The sequence below is a fragment of the Poeciliopsis prolifica genome, unplaced genomic scaffold, assembly GCF_027474105.1.
Source record: "Poeciliopsis prolifica strain line A6 unplaced genomic scaffold, Auburn_PproV2 SCAFFOLD002, whole genome shotgun sequence".
Classification (NCBI taxonomy): Eukaryota; Metazoa; Chordata; class Actinopteri; order Cyprinodontiformes; family Poeciliidae; genus Poeciliopsis; species Poeciliopsis prolifica.
Window position 1 is genome coordinate 15,024,556 of NW_026562377.1, and position 27,151 is coordinate 15,051,706.

Sequence of the window (27,151 nt, forward strand, 5' to 3'; positions counted from 1 at the left end):
AGGTTGTGTTTATATTATGTAAAGCACTTTGAATTTTCTCATTGCTAAAATGTGATATAGAAATAAACTTGACTAGTGAAATCATTAATGTAATAAGCAGTTATCTTAGTGTGCAATTCCCCCACTGTAATAATGTTCGCAAATTTTCTAAATTTGTGATTATGTTTTTGCAATAAAACGTGAATTTGTTTCAACGCTTATTACCCCCCCTCCCTTTTTTTTTTTTTTTTTTTTTTTTGCCAAAGTCAATTTAAAAATTTAGTCAAAGTTTTTCATTTCTGCTTCAAAGTATTTCAGAACATGCAAGTTATTTAAAGTTTGATTTGTAATTATTAAGAGCTATATCGCTCTGCACACTTTTATTAAAATGTGGAAACAGATGAGATATCCCCGGGGATAATAAAGAGGTCTCACCACCATCATCATCATCCCCACCCTCCTCTTCCTCAGCATCCTGGCCCTCACCATATGCGGCTCCTCCCCAATCGTAGCCTGTTGTAAAGATGGCGTCCATCATGGAGGGGCCGCTAAGCAAGTGGACTAACGTCATGAAAGGCTGGCAGTACCGGTGGTTTGTTTTGGACTACAACGCCGGGCTCCTGTCGTACTACACGGTACGTTCAATTCCACTGTTCGCCAATGGTTAGAGGAGCCGAGCGACGGTTAAACATGTCGCTGGTTGTTGAACAGAAGTGAGACAAGGCCTTATGTTTGTCAGGAGTTGGGAGTATCAGCTGGCTTGAAGAGGCGGGTCTACCTGGTGACTGAAACGCTCGTTGGCTAATCGCAGTGAGCTTCGAGGAGCAACTGACGAGTAACGTCGAGCGTTCGGTTGTTACTTCCGCTAATGCAGCTGGTTAACAGGGCTAACAGCAGCAATACAGGCAGCAATAAAAACCATTGCCAGAGTCAGTCATAATGAGGCTGGTGAAGAGGTATCTGTTCTCAATAACGAGTTAAAAGTCCAACACTCACTGGTTTGGAAATACTCCATTGTTCATTATTTTAATAGAGACTTCTGTCTTTAACGACCAGGACGGTGGGAGGAGAGGCTAGTTAGTTTCTTGATCAGTTTCATTTCAGTGCGCTTATTGTTTAGATTTAAGTTTCATAATTTCAGATCACGTCGGAGTTGTGAACCGATTAGTTATCAGATTCGTCCTTGCCGCTCAGAAAGTTCCTTAGGCAGCCTTTTACCTTCTGAACACAGAGAACCACATTGACTTCAAGAAGGACACTGAATACATAAAGATATAAACTACTGCATGGCAGAAATGGGGACAAACCAATTTGACAAAAAAGAAAAAAGCCAGGTTCAACTTTATATCTAGGAAAATAGCACTACAGATTGGAAACTAAGGGCTATTAGAGGCTTGACACTAAAACAATATTACAGCCCAATGTGATGATCTGTTGATAAAAAAGGAATAAATATTGGGTGTACGTACAGATAAATATATTGTTTCCTTGACTTTTATTTTATTTACTCTAATGTGGAGTTTATTGGGTGATATTTTAATTGACAAGTTTATCTAGCTACATTTAAGATGTTATTTAGTATAGCTATTTTGGATTGGGTTACATTTTAATTTCATAGTAAATAGGACCACAGACATTTTTAGAGCTCTTAAGATGACCTAATTAAGTTAATTTAAAAGAAAATGCAACCGTTATCTCTGTTTCTACTAAAAAAAAAATATAACTTTCATGATAATAGTTATGACAGTGTCAAAAACAGCTAATTTATTTCGACTTGCATCAATTGTTTCCATGCATTTTTATGCTATTTCATAGCATTATAATTTGGTCATGTCAGTTGTATGAAATCATTTTAATGAACGCTGAACAGTCTTTTTTCTCTTTTTCTCTCTCTCTCTTTTTTTTTTGCTTGAGTAACTGCAAACAAAAATGTTGTAGTAGTTGCTGAAACCTATCAAGAAAATTGTTGAGGGTTTTTATTTATGATCCTTTCTTGAAAATGTCTCAGGAATTGAACAGGTTCTCTCAGGTGAACCTCAGCTTCCATTGATGATATTGTTGCCAGTTGTGCGCAGCTTTACCCAAAGGATGTGTGCTTGCTGTTTGTACTTTGCTTTTTGACAATAACGTGAACAAATCAGGAGTTAGAGTAGCCACGGTATGCAGTAAAAATGTGAAGCGTCATATTCAGTGTCTTATACTCATTTACCTCACTTACTGTAACTTTAGACTTCAGATTTCAGTGTAAATAATGTCTAATGCTGTCTAGAGAAAATGTGATTTTTATTGCATTGGGAAACACTTCCAGAGTGAACAGTAATAATAAAAACATAACAAAGGGTATCTTAGAAATGACTGATGGTGGCCTTTTTATTTTGATGACACTTTATTGACAAGAATACTTGCTTTTGAGGAATGAACTATCTATTTTGAGTAAGTGATTCACTTTTGCAGATTATCAAATAGGTCTTGAAGTGTGTGCTAATTGTTTTGAGAAAAGCACTAGCTGTTTTTTTTAATAGTGATGTGATAAATGCATCAAAGCGCCTGAGAAAAATTGTAATAGGATTTTAAACCATGGGAGTGGTATGAAGGAAAATGTTCTTGGCTTTTGGAAACAAGAGTGCCTCAGTATAGCTTACACCCAGTGCATTTGAATGAACAAACCCAAGCAGTTAATCAGGTTTGAAAATCTGTTAATGGAATCTAAAATTCTGCAGTTTTTGTCCAATGCTGTAAGTTGTTTTTGTTCTTGTTTTACAGTCCAAGGACAAAATGATGCGAGGATCCAGAAGAGGCTGCGTGCGACTCAGAGTAAGACACTTAAAAGTCTTTTTGCTTTTGGCTGATGGATTTTTTTTGTCTCTGCATGTTGGACTGCATTTCCACTATATGTATTTATAAAAAAAAGAAGAAAAAAAGAACATGCTTTGGGCATCAAGAAAACCCCCCCACAGTTTAGAGGGCTATTTCCTAAAAGCAGGATTCAGAAATCCAGGATAAGAGATAAAGCCAGGCTTGACAAAACATAAGTTCATCCTGACTCGTTTCAGGAAGGTTTCAGGGGTGTGACTATGTCAAGCCTGGTTTAAGTGAGTCAGGTGAATTTGTGTCCACAGATTTCTTCAGAGACCAATCCCTGCTTCACTGATTTTACAACAGATAAATTGCGTACGCAGACCAAACGAGCAACATGTTTTAATGGAAGATTATGAGGAATTGAAGTAGGTTATACTCCCAGAAGGAAACACTGACACTAGCAACTGAATACATAATTTGCCTAAACTATACTTTTTCTAAGCACAACTTTTAACTAAAGATGTCACAGCCATACCATTCAATGAGGCACCTGTCATTTGCTTAGGTCAAATTTAAAGTTATAAATGACCAGTGGAAGTCAATATTGTAATCTGAATTTGATAGCAGCTTAATTAACATCTTTTTTTTAATGCATCTTATATTCATACAGAACAAACATGACTGGACTAATGAGAGATTAAATATAACATTTTGCCGTATTTGGGAAGTGTGTGAATAAAATGTTGACTACACTGTACTAGTGACATTAGAACACGTGTGTCAAACTCCAGTCCTGCAGGGCCACTGCCCTGCAACGTTTAAATGTGACTGCTGCACCACACCTGAATAGAATAATTAGGTCATAAGCAAGGCTCTAGAGAATTTATTGACACAAGAAGGAGGTAGTTAAGCCATTTCATTCTAGTGTTTTGTACATGTGGGGCATCTAAAAACTGCAGGGCAGCTGCCCTTAAAGGACTAGAGTTTGACACCCATGCATTAGAAGGTGGCTACACATGTTTACTTTCCATACTTAAATGAGCAGTTAAAAATACTGTTCATGTGTCTGGACTTAGCTCGATTTTGCTCAAGATGCATCACAGATGATCTGAAGCAATAGGATGTGTTAAGGTAACTTCTTGCACATAATAATGGAACAGGTGACGCGACGGGATGTCGCTTTTATCGATAGTTTTACCTATGGTAAACTTCCTGTTTGTGTTTTGGTGCTTTTATTTTGAAATGGCAACTTCCTGTTTAACTGTTAGCAAAGACAGCTTAACGGCAACCAAAAGGCAAAAGTTGTGTAACGGAGGTTACAAAATGTATCTTATTAGCAGTCCCTTGATAGAGGCACCAGGTATGTTTACGTTATAAATAAGTACACATAAAAATATTATGTCACTTAAATTGCTGGCTTGTTATATGCCGAAACTGAAGTTATCTTAAGCTGTAAACGTTATTTTAAGTTAAGAGGGTTTATTGTCATTAATGCTAAAAATCCATCCGTAAAGTGTACGCTACAAGTTAAGTGACTTGATTCAATTACAACTCCTTTGTTTTTTTTTCACCCATTTTTCAAATACTCTCAACGCGAAATAGTCTATTAGGCATTTCTGTCAGACTGCAGTTCTGGCTGATTTTTCTTTTTTTAAATTACTAAATCAGTGACCAAACAGGTTGAATCGGCTTGACCGCTGCCTGAACAGACCAGGATTAACTAACCCTGGCTGTTAGCCTGATCCAGACCAATCGTTAGTGTAACTATGTGGTGCTGCTCTTGTGAAACCGAATCCAGGTTTAATTGAGCCAGGATATCCGGACCATTCCGGCTTAACCCGCTATTCCGGTTTTGTTCAACAGTCTCCATGGCAAGCTGCAGCGTTTTCATGCTTCAGCTTTATCCACTAGATGGCAGCAGATGCTTCACTACTTTCAATGTTTTTACATGAGGATGTTTTTTGTTTTGTTTTGTTTTGATATAACACGCTACCAAGTTTTAAGTCTTGCAAGAATTACTATTAAGTGAATGATGGCTGTTTCTCACCAATCTTCACTTGTTTTAATCTCAATGAGTATTGGCAATGATTTAATTAAATCAAAAATATTCACCACTTTCATTGTGTTAGTGTTTAGTGTTCTGCTTTAGTCTGATCATCTCTGAGAATTATGTCAGTTATTTGGTGTCGAGGTGCCGTGCGCAAAGATTAGTTTGTTAGTCAATATGTTGTGTAATCTAATTTTATCTATTTAAAATGCTTGTGTACAGGAGCGTAGATCACATTAAGCAGAATGTCGGCGGCTGTGGTGTGTCAATCAGCCAATCCACTGAAGTTTGTTGAGCTTTTTCAGCTGAACCTGTTCATGTTGCATATTGTGTTGACACTACTTTGTAAATGAATATGTCAAAGTTCAGCATCAACATTTAAAAGCTGGTCATGCTTTATCACTTTCAAATCTTGTCTCTTCTTGTAAATGGGAGGAAGCATCTTCTGCAGTTTCTGGGAAATAGACAATGTAATTTGTATTCATTTGTTCCTGGGACAAAGTTTTAAGTTGGAGCTGTAGCAAAGGTTTGATACTCACCATTAACACTAGAGACAATATTTTTAACTACTCCACAGAAGGAAGAACTAATTTATTGCTTAGATACTTTTTAAAATTCCGGTTTTCCTGTAGGCTGCTAATTTTAGATTTAAATATGCAAGTTTTGAATTTGGAGGTGTGAAATGTTGTTTCTAGTCGTAACACTTTTCTTTAGAAAAGCTCCATGAAATAGCCTAATTTTGCTTTTAAATACACTTGTTTAATTTCAGTTTTCAGTCTAACTCCAAGAATCTTTAAACTGCACAGAAACGTAGGACTAACACTGATTGACGCCTGTCATTAAAACAAGCTAATTTCACGAGGGGCTGGTTTTCCACACATTTTCAAATTATTTAATAGTCACAGCATTCATTGTGATTTTTTTATTTATTTTTTTTTTAGCAGATTAAACATGCTTGAAGAGGACTTTCCTCTCCACACCATCACCACACGCTCGCTCAGAATGAGACACTGCTCCAAAGTCAAACACTTGGTGCAATCAAATAGGCTTTCTCGCATAACCTTTTGCCACTTGCTGTCATAAATTAAATTTAGCTGTGTTGTTCTTATAGCTACAAAAGAATTGGAAAGTATTTAATTGAATTTGTAAATGTTTCTACACATATGAATGGGACCTCCAGGTCTTGCTATGTGAATTCAAGACATTTGTTACATACCCTTTACATTTTAAGACGTTTATTTTTGGTGAAACATTGTAGAAAAGTGAACATATTTTCTTTTAACTCAACCTAAATTTCAAAAATATTCAACAACCTTCTAGTTTAATTTCATCCACCGTTTCCAATGGTGCTCGATCCTGTACATTATTTAGCTTTGGGTCACACCTGCCCTGTTCCTATTGCAGAATAGAATGTCCCAGCCAGCCAGTGGGCTGGATCCCTGCGGTACTTTTTTTTTTTTTTTTCTCTGCCACTGTCTGTACTCCTCCCCCCTACCTCTGCTTTCCTCCTCCTCCCTCATTTTCCCAAATCCCTTCTCTCTCTCTCTTTCTCCGTGCCAGGTTCCAAAAGGCTGCATTCATACGCAGAGAAATGAGAGAGGAAAACAGTTAAGAGTTAAAGATTTTTAGTAGGAAAGAGTGTGTAGCTGAGAAGGTTAATTGAGTAATAGGAGCTAATAGAAGGCTGCTGGGACATGTGGAGGGAGGGCATGAGTTTAGGAATGGAAAGTGGAGTATTATATGACTGCCTGTGTTCCTCTCTCTATGTGCCCAGGGAGCTGTGATCGGCATAGATGACGAGGACGACAGCACATTCACCATCACTGTGGACCAGAAGACTTTCCACTTTCAAGGTGAGGTGTCCTCTCCTCCCCTCGCCTTCAAGCCGCCTTCTCTGCCTCGCTCTCTGAGATCTTTCTGGCATCCATCTGTGCTCTTCATTTAGTCCGTCTCTCTCTCTCTCTCTTTCTCTCTCTCTCTCTTTCCTCTTTCCCTCCCCACCTTCTAAAGACTTGGATTGGATTGCTCTAAAGCCAGGAAACGCGTGAACGCACAGGCATCTATACTGAGTCGAAGCGGGTTGCGTTTTGTCTGAGCAATTTCCTCTTTTTCTAGTCTGACCTGAGTCCCTCAGGTCAGACTGGCATATCTTTGTAGATGAACAGGAGCTTTTGAGCAAGTAAATCCTTTTTCCTTTTCTCCGGCTCTGTCGACCGTGGAGGAAGACTGCTGCTCATGTGTCTCTACAGCTGAGCCTGTGGGAATAATGAGGGAATAGTGCTGAGCCTGGAGCTGAGCTCAGGTCTCTTCTGGCTGCTGCTGATGCTGCTGCTCACTGTTTTCTGCACCACTGCTGCTGCTGCTCACTTTTGAACAACCATTCACCCCAAAGGAAAGAAACCTGCCCCTGCTGTTCTGTCAGTCTTTCCCTTCTTTTTGTTTCTTTTTTTTTTTTTTTTGAGGCTGTCCAGTTCAGCACACTGCAGACACTCTGTTTTCTTTTTTTTATTTTTCCAAACCCTAATGCTTTGTCAGGTCTTTAACTAAGTTCCTCTTAGTTTCCTTCATCACTGCCCTTCCATTTGTCCATCTGTATACATTTTGCCATCACCTTCACACCCAGCACCCTCTTTTCACTTCCTTCCCGAGGGTCCATGGGCCCCCGTCTCCCTCACTTCCTCCATGCCCTGTCCCATGTCTGTGTTCCGAAGCTGTATGCTGTGGTTCTACAAACGCAAGGGTAAGAAGGAAAGCGTGCACGTCTCATGGTCTGAATGCATGCCAGCGGCGGGGGACAAGGACAGTGAGGAGGAGGCGTTGTTTGTTTGTCTTCTGGGATGGGGAGTCAGGGTGGAGCGCAATGTTCTGTTGCTCTTGGGTGTTTTGGTCTGTGGCCCAGGCTGAAGGACGATTTAGAGCATAGCGAAGCAGGCTGTTTAAGTTGGTTGTTAATGGCAGACAGAAACAGACCGGGTTAATTTAGGACAAGATAACTGATGCCTGTTAGCTGTGCTAAACAATGTTCTTGCAAATTGCATGCATATTTTGAGACTTGAGGATTCATCTTGAGGTGGAAGTAGCACAAAGATCATCATTCTTGAAGTTTTTGTTTTTATGCTGTAGTCCCTCTCAGATGGAGTCCTGTGTAATTTAAGTGAATGTTGTGAGTTTTGAAAATTTGCCTCATCATTCTCAATATGGTCTTGTTTTATTTTGGTGCTCAGATCACAGTGAAAGTACAGCTGTTGTTTTATAACGAGGTGCTACTTCAGTAAGGCATCAAGCGGTCTTCAACTGCCTGATACAGATTTTTTAAATCAATGTCTTTCTTGCAGACTGGAGTTTTAGTCTATTTGTTCAAATAAATTGAAAGTTGTATCAGACTGTTAAAGTAAGAGTATCTAAGAATGAAACTACTGCAAGATAGAGGAGTTTTATCAGTAACAGGAACAATAACTGAATAGAATAGTTGGTTTATTTGATCCTTTTAAGTTTATAAGCTTGATTGACCATTGGTAATACAGAGTTTGAAATGATGGCAGCCTGTTGGGGAGACATTATCCAAAATTCTGATGCGCTAATGGTGTTGATTGCTAAAAAAAAACAGTACTTGGAAACCCTTTAAAAACATAACAATCACCTGTTCATAACTTTGTTTCACTTAAATTCATCTTACATCTCAGTTTGTCCTTAAGTTTTGTGGATACACTTGGTGTAACTTCATTTTAGCAAATGATAAGAAGCATTTACAAAACAATTTTGTTATCAGGTCATTTTGTTGAAAGGTGGAAAATCTTGTTTTGAATCACTGTTTAACTTAAACCCCCAATTAAAAAATGTTTTAAGCAGCAGCCTTTTAAAAGCAAAACAAATGTGACAACTGGACCAAGTTAACTCTGTATTAGCAGATATTTAAAAAAAAAAAACTGAAATTTAGCTTCTCTGATTACAGCACCCTTACAAAGGACAGCAACATATCCTATTGAATCTGTGTAAACATTTTAATTCAACCTTAAAATCTTAAAAACAAAATCATAACAGCCTAAAAAGAAAAATGACATGCATTTCCTTCTTGGATGTTTTCTAAACTGTTTTCTGAGACAAAGTAATTTTGAACCAAACAGAAATTGAAGAGAGTACAAGATTTGTCAGGTTAATAGATCAAAAAGCATATGATCCTAAATTAGCTGATTTATTTATTTTTTTAATGCATAAAACATGCTGGTTCTTAATGTGTTCATAGACAAAACATGTCAACATTTCCAGCATTTGGACACATTTATTAAATTAAAATTCAGATATTCAGTATTTGACCTGCTGCCCAACAGTCAGAACTGATCAAGGGAAAATTTACAGATTTCTGTCACTGACTGATAAGTTGGTGCAATGTTACTACTATCAGAGTCTAAGCACTCAAGCGATCTCATTTCATGAGTGTATCAACTTTGTAAACAATATATCGTATGACATTCTGTTCATCATTTTGTCTGAAAAACAACAACATAATGCCACCGTTGTAAATATCAGGCCTACCGATGATCGTCTGGCCCATGGCCACTGGAAGATGAGCATGGAAAGTAGCTCTTAATGAATGTGGAACATGAGATTGGAGCTTGTACGGACATGAAGCAGTGCACAGGATGTGGAGCAGATTTCCCTGTTGACGTAAAGGAGTCTCAGTCATCTCATGTTATGCAGTCAGTCTCTTAGGATGGAAGCGCAGTCTGAGTGTATATGTCTATATATATATATATATATTTTTTTCCTCTATGCTATTATATTCAGGCCGGTGCGTGGGTAAGGTGTTTTAGGTATTGACTGTGTGAGGAGGAGGACAGCAGCACTGCAGAGAGAACGAGGAAGATGGTTTAGAAAGAATCCAGACCGATAGCAGAATTTCCTTTTCACATGCTGTTGTTCAACTCATTATAACTTGAGTTTTTAAGTGTTCAGATTTATTTTATCACATATGAATAATGTAAGCTGCAGTCTATCACAAGGTGAAATATCTTTTAGAACCTGCAGGCCACTGTGCTGGCCAGTTCTTTTGCTATTTAGAGGATCATCCATAATTCATCAGGGCCGCTCCCCCCGCGGTGCATCATAGATGCCTGAAAGGCCTCTACTTTCTTTGCACTTTGCTCACTTCGTCTTTTCTGTTGTACCTGACCATCCCTTGTCACTTCCTTCCTGTCATCTCCAGAGCGTCAGACCAAGTTCAGATCTCTGTCATGTCTTTTACCCATATTTAATTTACTCTTTTCAGTTTTCTAGTACTCTGTTCAGTATGCATCTGCATATAGTCTTTATTTAAACCAGATAAAAACCTCAGAGATCTACAATCTGTTTTTCAAAAGGGACCTTGCAAGAGAAAAGCACTGTTTACAAGTGTTAGCATTATATTCATCAGGCGACATACAACTTGGTTTAAAAGCACAAAAACATGACAAAGCAATTGACAAAACTCTTTAGTCTTTCAGTAGTGCTTATAGTTCACCAAGAAATTGTATGTTTCTGTCAGATGTACTCATACACTTTGAACTCTCACATTTTGTGAGATTACAACTATAAATGTCAACATATTTAATTTGTGACAAACCAATGCATAATTATGAAATAAGAAGAAAAAGATGAATGGTTTTCCAAACCTCTTGCATACAAAATTCTCAAATGTGTGGTTGAATTTGTATTCAGCCCCTCTACTTCAACAATGAGTCACTTTTCACTTCAACTGCATCAGAAAGTCCTCTTGGGTTTGTTTTCCCAGTTTTGCACATCTACAGGTGAAAATTTCTGAAGTTTTGCTACAGATTATCAATTTGTTTTTAGGTTATCTTGACTGGGAACAACAAGTGGATATGCTGTATTCTATGAGATCCCAGTGAAATAGGTTAAGGTTTGTAATTGTAATATGAAAGGTTTAAGGAATGTGAATAATTTGCACATTTGAGTTTGAAATGTGTCCAAACTCCAGTAGAAATATAGGGTTTGAAACTGGGTCACATTTTGTCCGGACCTGGAAGAAGGAAAAAGAAAAGTGACGCATGACTCGCAGAGCTCTTTTTGATTAAGGACCTTCATGAAAAAGAGTGCAGCATTTAAAAGGAAAACAAATATAATGAGAAGCTCAGCCATTCTCATTTAGTTAAAGGCTTTTTTCCCAATAAGTCAGTCATTACTGATGCTCTTAACTAATTGGTTGGTTTGGATGAGTTTGTAAGAGCAGTACATGCTGTGGCTTGTCTTGGATGACATTGCCCTTTGCAGAACTTGCACCATGCAACTTAAAATTACTTCCATATCAGAGAAGCTTTTTAGATTTCACAGATATTAATTAAACATCATCTGAATATAAACCCCATATCGACAACAGCAGGAGCTCCTCATATCTATACCACAGCTGTACCACAATGGAGCTGTGGTTTATTTGGTTTTGCCTTAGAACAATAACTCCTTAAAACTCTTTTTTAATTTAATTAATTTATTTCAATTTTTAGCCAAAGACCACTATAAGCACATCAGTAATTTAAAATCTGATGCTTTCAAAGTAGAGCTTTAAACGATTTTAGACTGACATGGCTAAATTTTAACTTTGGAAAACAAATCAACCATATTGATGTTTAGCATCGTCTTTTTCACGACGCATCATATGTTCCTGCTGAGGGAAAAAATATGCTGCTTCCCTCCTAGCAGGAGTCTTTTGTTAAGGTAAATATATATATTTTGGAGAATTGTTACCCTAGGATATGCAGCACAAATCCATGTCACCAATAAACATCAGTACAACTTCTACTGTCAGAAATGTGTTGTCCTTGCATTAAACTGCGAATATGTAAAGTACCATATGATGCATGATGCGTGTCAAACCACCATGAGGTTTATCTGTTTGGTGTAAACGGTCTTTTCTTCAAGTGTTGAATTTGTAAATTTGGTGTAATGCTCTATCCGTGGTCTAGATCATGCCAGAGTGTTTGGCCAGTTAAGGTGAGATGAGTTGCATCATGTGACAAGTGACATTAAACTCCTACCCTTTTAAGATGTATTTTTGTGTCTGTGCAGTATCTGTTCCTCGTTCTGCTTACTGAAGTGGGATCTACTCTAAGGGCATATTGAAGCCAAGCTCTGACAATGAGAGCTTGATTTAGTGCAGCATTCAGGTTTATAGAGTATTCTTCATTTCTCCTGCAGTTTCGCAGTATTTTATGTTCTGTTTTAGTTCATCTTGTATAATTTAGCCACAGTTTTACTGTTACTTTTAGGCAACTGTGACTGAAAACACAGTAGCTTCTCATGTTTTGTACAGTCACTTTACTTTGTGTTCTTCTGAAAGCCTCGCTGTACTTATCTTTATCAGAGGGGCATCAGAGCCCAGAGTAATTGGGTTTACTCTGCACACAGTCCTCTGTTATGGCACTATTGCAGCTGAGCCTTAAGACCGCCTTACATTCTTGCAGATTTAAAGCGACTCCTTAAAGCGCTGGTGTCTTGCCGAGGCAAAAATACTAAGGTTGGTGACTTTAGTTTTTTTTTTTCTGCTCATACAATGCCTGATTGTTATTACACAGGACAACAATGAAAACACATAATTTCATTTTTATATCTTTGTGGGATTTTAGGTGGTTGTGTGACCTACATCTGTTGACAAACGTTCACCAGGTTATTGGATAGTTAGGTCAAAGTTAGAAATCTTTGGCTTGTCATCAGGCAAATGTTTAAATGACTCGTAATCTGTTTGAATAAGTAACTCTTCAGGTCAGTGGGGTTGCTTCTCGTGTTGCTGTTGTTTCTGGCGACAGCATTCATGTAGGTGGTTAGCTACTTAGAGCATCAGTGCAAACACCTACCTCTGAAAGTAATTTGTAGAATGGATGTAAAACACAGACAAGATCATTTCCTGGAGCTTGGGTCGTTGTTTTTCTTGAATGGCAGTGCCACTGTCTCATCTTTGCCATGAATAGCAGCTAAACAACGTTAGCTTTCCTAATCTGCTTCTTTGGTGAGTCTGTTTGGCAAAGGGGGAAAGTGAGAGGCCACTGAGGCAGTGTCTAAGTGGATTGGAGTGAGCCTCAGCTGCCTTTTAATGTCTTTAAAAGCTTTTCAGCAATAGCATGGCTCAGCCTCCATGCTTGCACAGTCATTCATCTGATGTAGTCTTGCTTTCATTTGAGTGAAAAGTGACCTGTATGCAGTTAACTAGCCAGTGTTGGGAGCAGGTTGCAGCTTTTCGCGTTGAGGTTTTATTACATTGGACAACCTCCTGCTTGTGGAAAAGCCTGATAAAAGCTGCCTTGGATGTACAGTTTTACAAATATATGAAAGACGCATATGTAAGATATGTCCTGTCTAATAAAATGTCCTGAGAACATTGACATCCATAAAAAATGGACAAAACGGACACCAGGAAGTAGCCAGGAAGGGTGTGCAGTGAGCCCTGCATGTACCACAGCTTCCACAGAATCCCTGTTTAATGTCACTGTTGGCCTGTTTGCTTTCTGCTCAGAGGCTGCAGCCTCTTCATGAAAGCAAAGGATAAATGTTGGAAATCAACACAGAGATTAGAATGACTTTAGGCCTTTCCATGCAATTTATTGCCATTCACATACATCACCAGAATAACTTTTTGCTTTATCAGAAACTTACTTTTACTACTTTATTTCGGTTCAGATAGTGAAGCTCATGTTTTATAATTTGTAGGTTGGTATATTCTGACAATTTGCATTTGGTATTTTTATAGATTTTTTCCCCATAAGGAGTCTGTGTCGGGATTAGATGTTCTTCTGCAGTAGGAGCTAGAAAATGCAAAGTGGATCTTGTAAATGTCAGCTATAGTTTCTTTTCATTTCAGTGTTCCCCAGTGTTCATATCATCTCAGTGTTGTGTCCTGCTGTCATTTATGTTTGACTCAAACACAGCTTCTGATCTGACTGTCTTTATGGAAAATATGGCTCACAGGGTGTGTTTCTGTACACTTTTCCCTTCAGCTCGAGATGCAGACGAACGTGAAAAGTGGATCCACGCCTTAGAGGGAACCATCCTACGTCACACCCTCCAGCTCCGGGTACGTAGCAAACCACCCTGTTTGTATGCATATGGCTGTGTGCTGACAAGCAAAATCAACATTGGTGTGGGGATCCTTGATGTTCACTTGCCTGTTAGCACTAGTGTGTGCAGTTTTTCTTTAAACCAAACAAGCTGTGACTTTTTAAGTATGACAATACGGCTACAAAGTTCAGGATGGAAATGAAGCTGGAGGATGAACATAACTGTGAGTTCTAAATGTCAGTCTGTTCATTTTTTTCTTAATATTTACTTTTGGGCTACATACAATTTATGATTGAAAATTCATAAACATTTACTACCACAAAAATGTGTTTAAAATGTAAATCAAGGGAAAAAGATTTTCTTGGCAAGGCCTTGTTATCCTGCATCACTCGTGGTGAATTTAACAAGCTGGTGATCATGAACGTAATGTCCAAAATCAATGAAAAAGTCAATTTTTAATTCCTTAATTCAATATTTTTGCAATGCCTTCCAGCTTCTATTAACTTTTCCTCTTTAAGGAAAAGTTCCATGATCCAGTTGCCTTGACCCTGCAGATTCTGCCTGGATCAAGGCAGAATCAATTTGCAGCAGAGTCTTGCCCTTTAAATTGTGACACTTGTTGCAAATCAGAGCACTGCTGGGTTTGCTGGGAACTATTATGTGCAAAAAGGTGTTTCATTTTCTCGTCACTTTAACCCTGAACCATTAAAAATAAATTGACTCATTCCTACACACAGGGTTCTGCAGATACATTGTTGGAGCGCACACACTGCAGTCACACTATCTGCAAAGATCGAAGTGTCAGTATGAGTTGCTAAAGCTGCTTAGAGAAAATCTTTTTTCAAACTTTTTTACTTAATTATTCTGGAAAAGCAGCCAATACAGCTGCACAGATGTTGTCTTGAGTCTTTGAGATTTAATTGTGCTTTAGCAAAAAGAAAATATTTTGCTACAGCAGACCTTAATCCTTAATGCTTGAAAGCAGAACTGAACCCAAAGACTTAATGGAAACAACTCATCCCATAAACTGACACCAGAAGCAGCTTTTTTGTAAAGTTAACTATTAAATATGCTTTCAAAATGGTGGGAGAGAGGCAGCACGATGTAACATGTTGCCAAACCACTTACAAATGCAGTGAGATGAATATAAAAATAAGAGGAAATGTTATCTATCAACATCTCACTACCTTTTAATCTGCAACCTTTGTCATAGATAAAATTGTTTTGAACTAATGTATGTTTTCTTATGTGTCCCAAAATGGTCGGGATTGTAAGGATGTTTATTTTCTACATGTTGTCATTGGACCAGTCAGAGCTGCACAATCCCACTGTGTGCTTTGTATTTCCAAAGAAATGCTTGGATGTAGCATATTACTGGCTCTAATATCTCAGGTGATGTGCATCCAAATTTTCACTACACTTTACTGTATAACATGATCTAGTTAAATTTAGTACGGATGAACTCATCCTTGAACTAGTTGCTGAGTTATTTTTTCAAAAGCTAGAGGTGGTAAGAGGTGGTGAAAAGTTGGTTATGTAGCGGCATCATGAAGGATGGTGTTAGACAGAACATGTTAAGCACTACAACATCTTTCTTTGTTAGTTTATTTAAGAGTCTGGCTTATAACTGACCCTATGCCTGCCTTGTTTTGTCTCCGTTTGTTTGATTTTTGTTTTTGGCTAGACATCCATGGATGGATGGATGGATGGCTAGGCTGGAGTTTTATTCTGCATCTTTACTTTCTCTCATTTTTAAGATACCTCTTAGCTGTTCTCATTTAATTTAAACCATCCATGAGTCTTCCCTCCATCCTCTGATAATATTCAGTTCTCCCAGCTCAATTTCTCTTCTTTTTTATGCTTACAATCAACCTTGTCATTTGCCCTTTCCCTTACCTCCTCTGTCTGCTTCTCTCCCTCCTCCCTTCACAGCAAATCTCTCCGATGTGCTACGTGTGTCTGCTCGTTTACCGAACACACACACACACAAACACACACGTACGTGCATTTATGCGAGTTTCTGTCGTATGATCATGTGGCCAGCGCTGACCAATCCCAGATCTGGTTGCTTGATCAACAGCACATCTGCCTCTGCCGCAGCAGCCAATCAGAGTTTCTCTTAGTGCTTGTGTGCTGTGTGGTTTTCCTTCTGCCTGTGAGAGAGGAAGTGTGCCCTTCCTGGCAGGGGAGGGTCTTGGATTAACTCAGCTCTGTCTGCCTCATACCAAATAGTCAGCTGATACCTGCTGCTCAAGAGTATTTTGACTAGCTGCACACTCTCGAAGAGAAGGAGGGTCTTTGTTTCTGTGTATGAGACGAGGAGGGAGACATAATGCTAACATCACTGGAGCTCACGCTTTGTCGCTGTGGGGGAAAAAAAAGCTCATAACAGAGGCAGAGTGATTGGAGGAGGAGGGGAAAAAGGCTTGTCAGGCTAAATGGCCTGAGAGATGCACAAGGTTTGATGCAGCATGTTCATTGGAGCGAGGTACACTGTAAGTAAAACACACACACAAACAAACAAAAACAACACGCAACTCGAGCATCTGCTGCGTGTCGCTGGGGCGGCAGCGTTTTAAAGTGGGTCACACAGTGTGGAAAGATAAATACATAGTGAGGAGTGGTGGGGGGGATTGAGCTCTGGAGACAGTGTTGTTTTCTGTAGCCAGATTGGGTGGATGATTATAAGTGTGTGTCCTTGCTCTGAAAGTTTCCATCTGTGGGGCAGAAATGAGGAATCTGGCTGGTGGGAATGAGTGAGAGTGGAAGTGCAGACGTCTGGGAATATTTCTGGAACAGTGAAGGAGTGACGTGGCTGTTCAGCGGCTGTTTTTAAACCAACCACCTGCAGCTGACTTTCTGTTCCTGAACTTCCCTCCCCCCACCTGCCATCGTACATGTTGACAAAACACAAGATTTAGTTTTCCGCATAATAATAGTGATCTATGTTAGTTTATCACGGTGTTTAACCTCAGAAGTTCCTGACCTATATAGATTTCTTTTTATGTTTACATCTGAGCTCAGCACCCTTTCCAGTCAAAAGAGACATTTTAACTTTCTAAAGAAAATCTTCTGAACTCTAAAACCTTTGGAAACCATCAAGTGCCTACTAAATAAAATGGGTTTGTACTTCTGTTAGAGAATCTCAAATTAATTTCTTCTTATAGGTTCTGAAAATAAGAAAAAAAAGTATTCCTTAGACAAAAATAGAGTGAATGCATTTTTGAAATACATAGGTGTAAAATTAAAAGGAGAAATTTGTGTACTTTGTTCCTTAGTGTTCAAAAGAACGACTTCTGAGTAAAATAAACTATATTATCTTTACTCTATAAAAATACAGCATTAACACTCACAAAAAATTGAAAAAACTGGGTATGTTTTGTTCTATACATTTCAAGGTACAATATTTAGTGCTGATTTTTGTTGAAAGCTTTACTTTACATTGGCTTTTTTTTGTTTTGTTTTGTTTTTTTCCCACAGGAATAAGTGTGCTGAAATTAATAATGTTCTAAGTTTGTTGTGTGACATGATTCTCCCGAAATAAAAAAAAAAAAAAAAGAATTAGTTTAAGTTGTGTTCATGGCTTTATTTAGGGTTAGGTTTTGCCAACTCACTTAGAATCACCATTTCGTAATTCATTCAAGTTCACTTTAGTTCACTGCCTGCGCTTGTTTGATCACCTGAGATCATTTTTCACGGTTGGGTATTGATCCCTGCGTTGTTGGTTTTAAGGTCAGTCATCATGCATTACTGGAAGGATTTGCGACTCATTATTCTTTAATGTAATATTTCAGTTTTTGGCTCAGGTTCTCCAGCAGACGGTTTGTTTTCTTATTTTGTAAGCCAACTGAAGTAGCAAAACATGCACCTTTGATCCTTTCAGGAAAATTGTCATGGTAAGTGAATGCTTCAGGGCTGCAGAATGGACTTTGCTCTCAGTAAAGCTAACAAGTTTAAACCTAAGCAGTTCTCAGGCCTGGACAGATGTTAATGTTTTGCTCCGGTTTAATGGCTTTTCTTCACGTTCCCATGAAATCCCAGACTATAGGAAGAGGAGATGGCAGGAATATGCGGCGCAGCAAACCCAAGGCGATGTCGGCTGCTCTCTCAATGGTTTGATAAGAGCTTGATTTCCTAAGAGGATTTAAGATTCAGTTGATTCCTATCTACTCTGAGACCATTTCTCTGGAATTGTCTGCTTTTTCTTTTGAAAACCAAACAGACTGCTGTTACAGTAAATTGCTCTGACACATGGCTCATTAGTCATCACTGGTGTTGCCTGATGTACAGGGGTTATTGTTATCACTGCTGCTAAATTTGGGTGTTCAGCCTTTGTAGCTTTCTGCCAAGCAGATCTTCTTCCCTGTACGTTCATTTGTCAGACTTTTTCATGTCCCCAGTGCTTGGGTGAGCTTTGACTGATAGAAACTTGTGTGGTCCTCTTTGTTTTGCCTGTAGTTCAGTAATTGCCTTTTAATGGATCTTATGTAATGAAATGTTCTCTGTGTGCATGCATACGTGAAGGCTAGAGGCTATTAAGGGAAACTAATTAACAAACAATAAATTTGAGTGCACCTCAGCCCATCTGTGCTCAGCGGCTCAGTTCTGCAGCTGTGTCTGTCTTAGTTTTTAGTTTTGTTGAAGCCTGACAAATGTGGTTATGTTGGTTATTCACGCAGGCTCGCCTTTTGACAATACTCCTGGTATTGTATTTCACGTAGTACAGTACATTGCTGGAAGATTCCCCTGAACTGTTGATGTTTCCACTGTTTTCTGCTCCCATTTACAAAACCCGTCTGGTCATGAGACGATGGAGTCGAGCCATTATCTCATGAAAGGACAGCTCTTGGTTATTGATCCTGGCTGCACATTTTGCTTTGAATATGCAAAACTAGCAGGGCTTTTACTACAAGTCTCAGAGATTGCATTAATGGTTTGCTTTGTTTGTTTTCCTCTCTGCAGGAGGCTGAGACAGGACTCGTTCCGAGTGTGCAAGACTTCGACAAGAAGCTAGCTGAAGCTGACGCCTACCTACAGATCCTAATCGACCAGTTGAAGGTAGGATGGAGCGTCCGAGCTGGAAGGTTTTATTTTTGGCAGAGATGTGACAATCTATCTTTAACTTTATATATCAGACTGAGAAACTTTATCAGACTGAGAAATCAATATGTCCCATTTTATTTTTGATCCAGTTATAGAATATCTTTGACCATTTAAAGTATCCTGAATGATCACATTGTTCCATAAGTAAAACAAGGCTCTATTTTGTAATTTGTTCATTTTTTTTAAACCAGCAATTTTATAAAACAGAGTTGTGGTGACAAGATGACAAGGCAGAAAGTAGTGCAGCTGCACAATCTCTCCTCTGCTTGTTGAGTGTTTTTATTAAGACCCTTTGTCTTTATAAAAACACTTCATGGCTCCATTGTGTCAGACACCATATTATCTAAAGTCAACTGCAGGCTGCAGATACTCTGTGATCCTTCTGAATACTCTGTTGACTGGAAACATCTCTGCTCCTATCTCATCTGTCCCTTTTCCCACCTTTTCATCTCCTGTTCTCAAACAGCTGTTTGATGAGAAGATCAAGGACTGCAAAGAGGATGAATCACGCAGAGTGAGTACCAGCAGTGCTCTGTCTCAGACCTCTGCTCTTGTGTTTTCTCTTTCAATAGACCCCTGACATAATTACTAAATGCAATTTAGAGGCTGTTACACCTGCGCAGATGAGCTCTGGTCTGCTCTGCTGCAGGTTGTTTGGTAGCTTTGATTTAAAAAAAAAGATTAATAAAATGTTATTATGACCCATTTGCACTAATAATTTGATTGTAGAATAACTTTTAACAACCAAATATTATTTGGTGAAAGATTATCCTCGGATCACTGTATTTAAACTGCAAGCATGCAGATAAATGTTTAATTAGCTTATTAAAATATACATTTTCTTGCAGTGGAAAAATCTCATTCTAAAAATGTCCTGTTCTCTAACAGTGAACTTCACAATGTTTTTAGTTGATGTTTGTTACCTCAGTTACATCATCTTCACTATGTGTGGTGTAGCGATAAAACTAGTTTCTCATCCAGCCTCATCTGTGATTAATTGTTAGAAATTTCAAATTAATTTAGTAGCCATAGGCAAAATTAAGGGAACAGATTTTCTCTTATAACTGTTCCCATACATTCAAACATCAGTACACATCTGTATCACTGGAATGACTTTCCTGTTTTAAGAGCTGCTCTGATTCATATTCATACATTTGGGAAACGAGAAGTTATGCATTATAAATTAAGTTTCTTTGCACTTTTTTTTCACTAAATATGCTCAAACATATTTTATTGTGTAATTTATGCTACTACAGTAAAATATTGCCATACATCTTTACCTTGGATGGCTTCTAGCTACTATAAAGGTTCGCACATTTATGCGAAATGCAGAATTACGTCCAATCTTTATCACTTCAAGTTCATTCATAGAGGAAGGAACATATTTCTTTTACTTTAAATAAAAAGAGAGGAGCTACAAATATATCAGAGGTAACAGTACCGCAAATAAAAATAAACTGCAAATGAGAAGTGTTGGTCACAGTTTTTTGTATTTCACAAAATAAACTACTATGATTGTGACTGTTGTTACAGCAGTTTTTGCCTTGTCTGTTTAAATTTTCATTTTTATGATCTAAAATTTGAAAGTTTTGCTTTCTGACCTAAATAACAGAAATCTCTGGGCAAATGGCTGCCATTTAGCTTGAGTTTACGTTGTTGTTTTTTTCTAAAATGTTCTGAGTCCTGGGAAATGGTGTTTAAAATTGGAAACCGTTCCAAGGAACTTCTCTTGTTGGAACCTTTATGATGATTTGCTATTTTTGGTTTTGTTGAGAGTTCCAAGTGTTTACCACTATTTTCCACCTGGAAGCTGTGAATAAGTGACAACAGATCTGTTTTTCTTGAAAATTATCTTGTTGGCGAAAACAAAAGAGCGGCTGCTGTTGGACATATTTAACCGTGAAATTTTTCTCCAAATGCTGCCTAATGCTGCCGTTTCAGGGTTTATCAGCAGTCCTTCTTTAGGAACCTTGTAAATCTAATGGTATGCTTTCTTCTTCTTTTTTTTTTTTTGTTAGAAAATAGAAAATTTGAAGGAGACTACTTGTGTAAGTTAACTCATGCATATCTACTTTTCTGTATTTTCAAACTTCCTGTTAAGTCTGGAAGTCAGTTCCTTTCTAACAGATTTTTGTTTTCTCTCTCCTTCAGAATATGGTAGAGTCCATCAAGCACTGTATTGTTCTGCTGCAAATTGCCAAGGTAAACCGCTTGACTGCATGTCTGAACACCTCTCTCTGTGGGTTGCCATGACATTGGTCTTTTCTGTAATAACTTGTGAAAGCACATGAGTGTGTGTATGCTCTGTGTCCGGTCTGTAAGGTAGTTCCCGCTCATAGTTGCTATCTAGGTCGATGGAAGACAAAGGGTGTGGCCCAGTGCTCGTTTCATCACATGTTCCTTTCAGCTGTATGAAAGGAAGTGGGGAGTTTACTGGTGTTTTATGTGGTCCATATGTGTGACGACTTGTACTTTAGAAACTTGGAGAAATGGGACATGACACGAAAGGTTTAAACATGTGATAAAACGATCACTGCAAACGGCAACATACTGAAGCTGAGATTCTCAGTCAGGATGCTTTTTGACTTGACTCTTGAACCTTTGTACCCAAAGCAGTCTAACACTGTCTTCTTAAAATTTTAAGGACCAAAGTAACGAACAACAACACGCAAACGGACTTATAGTAAGTTTCAACATTTTCCTGTCCATGAAAAACAATTAAAATCAGACGAAACTTCTGACTTTTTTTCTGACATAATCTACCCTCTCCTTTAGCGAAGCTAATAAATCGGATCTTTAGAGCATGCCATCTAATTTGGACATAAGCTCTACCTTAAGCTCTTTCCTCTCATATCTGCCGCTGCTATCTTCTTGATTAAAACTTTCCTGTTTTAATCCGAGTTTAATTCCTTTTAGCAATGGTTGGGAACTATCCTTCATCACAGCACAAAATATGCATGCATGTAATACTGTTTGTATTTTTGCATAGTATACTGTGCATTACCAAATATTCCATAATCATTGAATTGTTTTGCTTTTTGTCACATTAAATCCTCAAACTTATATGTAAGTGACTGAGATTTTATATGAAAAACCGACACCAAGTAGGTTTAAATCAGGCCCTGGATTTTTATTTAACTCCCTTTACTCTGATTTTGGAAATATAGCTGTGTTCAACCAAGTGTAAGACTTGGTAGAGTTTTGTATATTATTTGCATAATTGTAAAGTGGAGCAACAGGGATCCAGGTTGGGTTTCACGTTTTTACAGATGATCATGACAAGATTTGCATCTGGTGCCACGGGATTTTATTTATCGCTGTTTAAGTTTTTCCCTTCAATTTCTCAATAATGAGATACATTTGTGTTGGCCTATCATATACAATCTCAACAAAAATACATTGAAGTTTGGGGCATAATTTTATGATCCTTTTGCAAAACACTGTATGTTAATGTATGTTAATGTGAAGCATGCATGTTTTTTTTTGTCATACCTGATCTGAGCGTGTTACACATCACTTCACCCTGAAATTAAAGCCAGCATTATGCAGCATTGATTGAGCCCGCTCACACTGCCTGCTTATTGAATTTCTGAGCACTAATAGCCAGAAAAGCCATCCAAAGAGCACTTTGCAGGCTCTGCAGGTGCACCGTGTTCACATTCTAGGCCATTCCAGGACTCAGGCATGTTTACTTACCACTATTCTCATCAGTTTTCCAAAGCAATCACTTTAGGCTTTTAGGCTGATTTCTCAGTCTACACGCTCAGCTTCATGTCCAGCCTCCTGTTAGGATGAAGTAAGGTGGAGTAAAAGTACAATCTGTCACAAATAATGTTGAATTATAGGTTAGGTGTGAATGAAATCTTGCTAGACTATGTGGCTTATTGGGCCTTTAAAGCAGACCTCAAAGACTACAACCACAATGCTTTCAATGGGGAACTACAAAAAGTGGATATTTTCCACTCTTGCTTACAGCTCACTTTCTATAATACTTTTGTAAGAAATGGAAACTTTTCTCTATTCTTAGTTAGGTATCATATCGTATGAGGTGAAGTACCATGGAAAAGGGAGGGCAGAGAAAAGGAGAATCATCCAGTGGAAGAGACATGAAGGTGAGGGAAGCAGAAAATCAATCTGAAAGCTCTTTGAATGCTTTGGAAAATGCTAACAGTTTGTGCATAATAGTTTAACACACAGAAAATGTCCGGCATCTCCTCTGATTTGTGAATCTGACAGAGGCTGGACTCCTCACACTGTGGAAGTCTGCTCTTATAGCAGATATAATCCCATAGTCATTAAGTAAAGTATTATGTGATATAAATAGCACAGCCTAACCTCCGTCTACCCCGAGAGCTGCCCGTTTTATGTTTCCTAAGCTTCCTGCCTGAGATTTGTCTGCAGCTTTTTCACCACTAGAAGTATGCCACGTTGTCTGTGTTTTTGTAAAGTGCAGAAAACAATTGATGCATTGCAGCTTGAAACACTAACAGCATGTTTGATAGTCCACCTTGTTCTTACACTGTGGGAAAGATGCTCTAAATTTAAGAGATTCTTTAAACTAAAAGGAGAAACAGTAAATTGTATTTAGCCATGAACAACATATAGTGGGTTTAACTACAGCTGCTAGCTGCGCTGATATTACACTCGCATCAAAAAGAAATTAATTGGTTTACTTAGCTCTAACTTTACTTGAACTGCGCATCTCCATCTGCTTTTGAGTCATCTCCTGCTTGCTGGAGCCAAAGATTGACCACCCATATCATGACAGACTAATATTTCTTTGTTTGGCTATAATTAGTAGCCCTTGACTTACTTTTTTTTCTCAAAGGCATCAGGACAAAGGCGTGCAGAGTGGAGAACGAAGCATGAACTCAAATGTGTGGAGCTCTTATCACAGTTTGAGATCCTGTAGTTCGAATTATTTTTCTGTAAGAAAAAGATATCACATTATATTTTTCTCCTCAGCTTTATCTGAGGCAAAATCAATAAGAACTCACCACATTTGTGGCAGTTATTCTTTCTGTAAATTTTAACAGAAGAAAAAGCTGCTTAAATTGCTGTAGGTCAAGTTAAAGCAATAACCTCCCAAATTGTAATGACAAAAGGCCATTTTATTTGTGACCAAGAGCCCTGAGGGTGAGCTGTAGCTGAATCACAGGTCGATATGATCCTGTTTTCCTGTTTGGGTTTGTCCATGTTCCAGTCAGTGAGGATACTGGATGCCGGGACTGCGTTAAACTTAAAAGGCATTGCAAAGTATTGTGCATAGCACTCCTGTAGAAGAGTGGAAAACATCTTTAACTTTACTGACCCTAAATTACAGTAAAAAAAAAGTCCAACATTGACAATTTTGGACAAATCCAACCTTTAATTTGAGGATGATTGCTTACTGGATATATGGATGTAACAAAAATCTTTACTTAATGTACTCTTCTTTTTGTTTTTACTTGATCATGAGTTTCTAATGAATAATCAATTATGTTTTCCCTATGGTACAAATATGATAAAACCTGGAGTTCCTTGTCTCATTGGCAATTGCTGGACTGGATCAGGACCCAATTATTACCACACACAGTGAGCAAAACTCAGGATCACCTTAAGAGCCAAACAGTTATTTGGCATTAGTTAGCATTTTCTCTCTTACCATGAAAAACATAAATGGTTTAATTTTGCCTAATTCTTCTTGGGTTTTAAATGGAGTTGTTTAAATGACTCAGTTAGAGCTTTTCAGCTACAAAAGGAAAAAAGCACATCGCTCCTTCTATCAAGGTCCATATTGCGATGGGCCTGTTTCTCTCTAAATTGACTTGGAAACTCTTAGTGTATCACTGTATAAAATCTTTGGAATACCAGAACACTTTAAATACCAATCTGATTAATTCTGTCATTACATGGTAATAATCCAAGATATGACCAAATCAACACAGAAGTGACAAAATCCACCTTTCATGATCATCTCAGTTCCCAGACCTGAATCTTCTAAGATGTGAGCTCAAGAGAGAAAAGTATAAAGTGAACTCATGACTCAGGATGATCTAGAGATATTAGGCAAAGGAATGGATAAAATCCCGTCCCCTGTGAATACTCAACCCTTGTGAAATTTTATAGGAGACTAAAGTAATGATTTCCGAATAAATATTCAATATTTTAAGTTTTAATTTTGTTAGATTTGTCATTGGAAGATTATGCTACTGCTGTAAAGGTTGCACTGAGTTGCCTCCAATACAGCTAACCTCTAGTCATCATGGACACATGATCTGAAATGTGTTTCTGATTTGTACAACAGGGAAATCATGAGATGGAGTATAAAATCTCTTCTTTCTTTCTTTTTTTTTTTTTTTTTACATTGGAGGCATCCTCGTTATTGTCCTGCTGGTTTCTATGTTGTCCTGCAGCCTGGTCGGCTTCATATTGATTGCAGTAGTTAATCCCGTCATTCTCTCCAGGACATAGGGTGAAAGGGAATCGATCTCTCCAGATTAGATGGGGCGTTTCAGTGCAGCACTCTTGTTAATGCTTTGGTCTACCAATAATCTGATCTATAACCAGCTCACATGTTTTGTCCAGTCAATATGAAGACACACGTGTCTTCATGTTGAGTCAATATTAAGACACACGCGTTGTTTTAAACTATAAGCAGGCAGTGTCTGAGGTGTGTTTTGACCAGTCAGGCAGGTGTTTGTGTTGCTGAACTTGGGTTTTTATTCCCTTATTTTCACAGAGCACGATCAACCCAGTGGATGGGATCTACCAGCCCCCCCTGGACCCTGTAGTAAACACCACAATGCCAACACAGACCACACTACCTACAGGTACTCACACACAAGTCACACTCTGATAAGTGGTTTATGTTGCACGATCAGCTCAAAGGTGATAATACTCCCCGTTATTCAGTTTTTAACTGAGCTGCACATTTTATAGTAAAATCAGTGAGTTGTAAACTTTCTTAAAACTTGAGTTTGTTTCTGGTTTTATTGTATAAAATCCTCGGATGTGACAAAGTTTAACTGGAGGACTCTGACCCGGCTGTTTAAAACTGCTGTGAAAACAAAAGTGCAAAATGTCAGTTGCCTCAAACGCAGCTGGTGTCTTCGTCTGCAGCGTCTCTCATAATGAGATGCTGGTGTTAATTTCATCTGGCTTCCTTCTAGGGCGTCTGCTCAGACTCATTTGCTTTCTCTTTTGTTTTCCTGCAACAGACGCTTCTCAGGTGTGTAAATCAGACCAACGACCCTCCACGTTGCCTGTTGGTCCCGTGGTCACAGTGATGGGGAGTCTGCAGACCCCAACTCCCAACAGCACAGGTGGGTTTTCATTGTTTGCCGATTCTCGCAGCAAAATTAATACACAATATGTTATCAATTGTGTATTAATTGATAACGTATCAATTGTTATGTTATCAATTGATAGCATAACAATTATAGCAATTCCGAGTATACCTTCTGCTAAAACCTGGAGGTTTACCAGGTTTTAACATGCTGTACCTCAGTAGCAAACAACAAAAATGTGCAAAGTTATTCCATATTTTATTGAGTCAAAGTTAAGATCAACAGAATGAGAATTGCAGCAAGAGCAGTTTGTGCTCCTACCTTCTGCTCTCACAAGTCGGGAAAATGAATCCCATTACTAACTTTAAACCTCAATAATTTTTCAATACATATGTTTGGTGATTGGTTGAGGAAATGATTTGAGATGCAGAGGACAGGCTTTTTTTTGGTCAAACTCTCATCCATGTTTAAAGATTTAAGAAATGTTAAATCTCTAACAAAGGGTTTTCACAGTTATATAAGAAATGTAAACGGTGACGTCAACTTTTGGTTTATATCCCACCAAACTTTTAATTAATGATGTTTTTTATCTGTATTTTATGGTTAAATTGCTTCATTTCCGACAAGTTATTTCTGTGGTGCTACAAATGAATAATTTTAATGTGCTGTTTACTAATTTTCCTGAGTCTTTGAACATTAAAAATAACCAAAGTTCATTCAGACTTTTACATTTTCAGATTTTAATTTTTAAACACCAGGATCCTCTAAGTGTTTGCTTCTTAAAGGATCCTGCTGTGAATTCATTTTAAAATATTTTCATGCGATGTGATTAAATTATCAAAAATGAGAAGGAAACCACCTGAGGAGAAAGGGGTTGTTATTTATTGTTGCGCACCGTCTGCGGTGAACATTA

At 38.2% G+C, this 27,151-nt stretch overlaps 1 protein-coding gene across 5 annotated transcripts in view; it reads left to right on the forward strand.

Annotated features, from left to right (window-relative positions):
- The first annotated feature begins 463 nt into the window (after positions 1-463).
- Positions 464-27,151, forward strand: part of osbpl9 (oxysterol binding protein-like 9) — a 34,032-nt gene continuing 7,344 nt past the window's right edge. The window contains exons 1-11 of one of the 5 annotated variants that reach the window (XM_055057451.1): positions 464-614; positions 2,743-2,793; positions 6,600-6,678; positions 13,807-13,883; positions 18,830-18,925; positions 19,437-19,484; positions 20,989-21,018; positions 21,122-21,172; positions 21,615-21,653; positions 25,692-25,782; positions 26,170-26,274. In XM_055057451.1, the coding sequence (XP_054913426.1) occupies positions 504-614; positions 2,743-2,793; positions 6,600-6,678; positions 13,807-13,883; positions 18,830-18,925; positions 19,437-19,484; positions 20,989-21,018; positions 21,122-21,172; positions 21,615-21,653; positions 25,692-25,782; positions 26,170-26,274 (778 nt within the window). In that variant the 5' untranslated portion in view covers positions 464-503. Of the gene's footprint in view, positions 615-2,742; positions 2,794-6,599; positions 6,679-13,806; positions 13,884-16,062; positions 16,363-18,829; positions 18,926-19,436; positions 19,485-20,988; positions 21,019-21,121; positions 21,173-21,614; positions 21,654-22,997; positions 23,083-25,691; positions 25,783-26,169; positions 26,275-27,151 lie in introns of those variants that run through there. The other 4 variants (XM_055057460.1, XM_055057469.1, XM_055057487.1 and 1 more) reach the window with 4 other exon arrangements.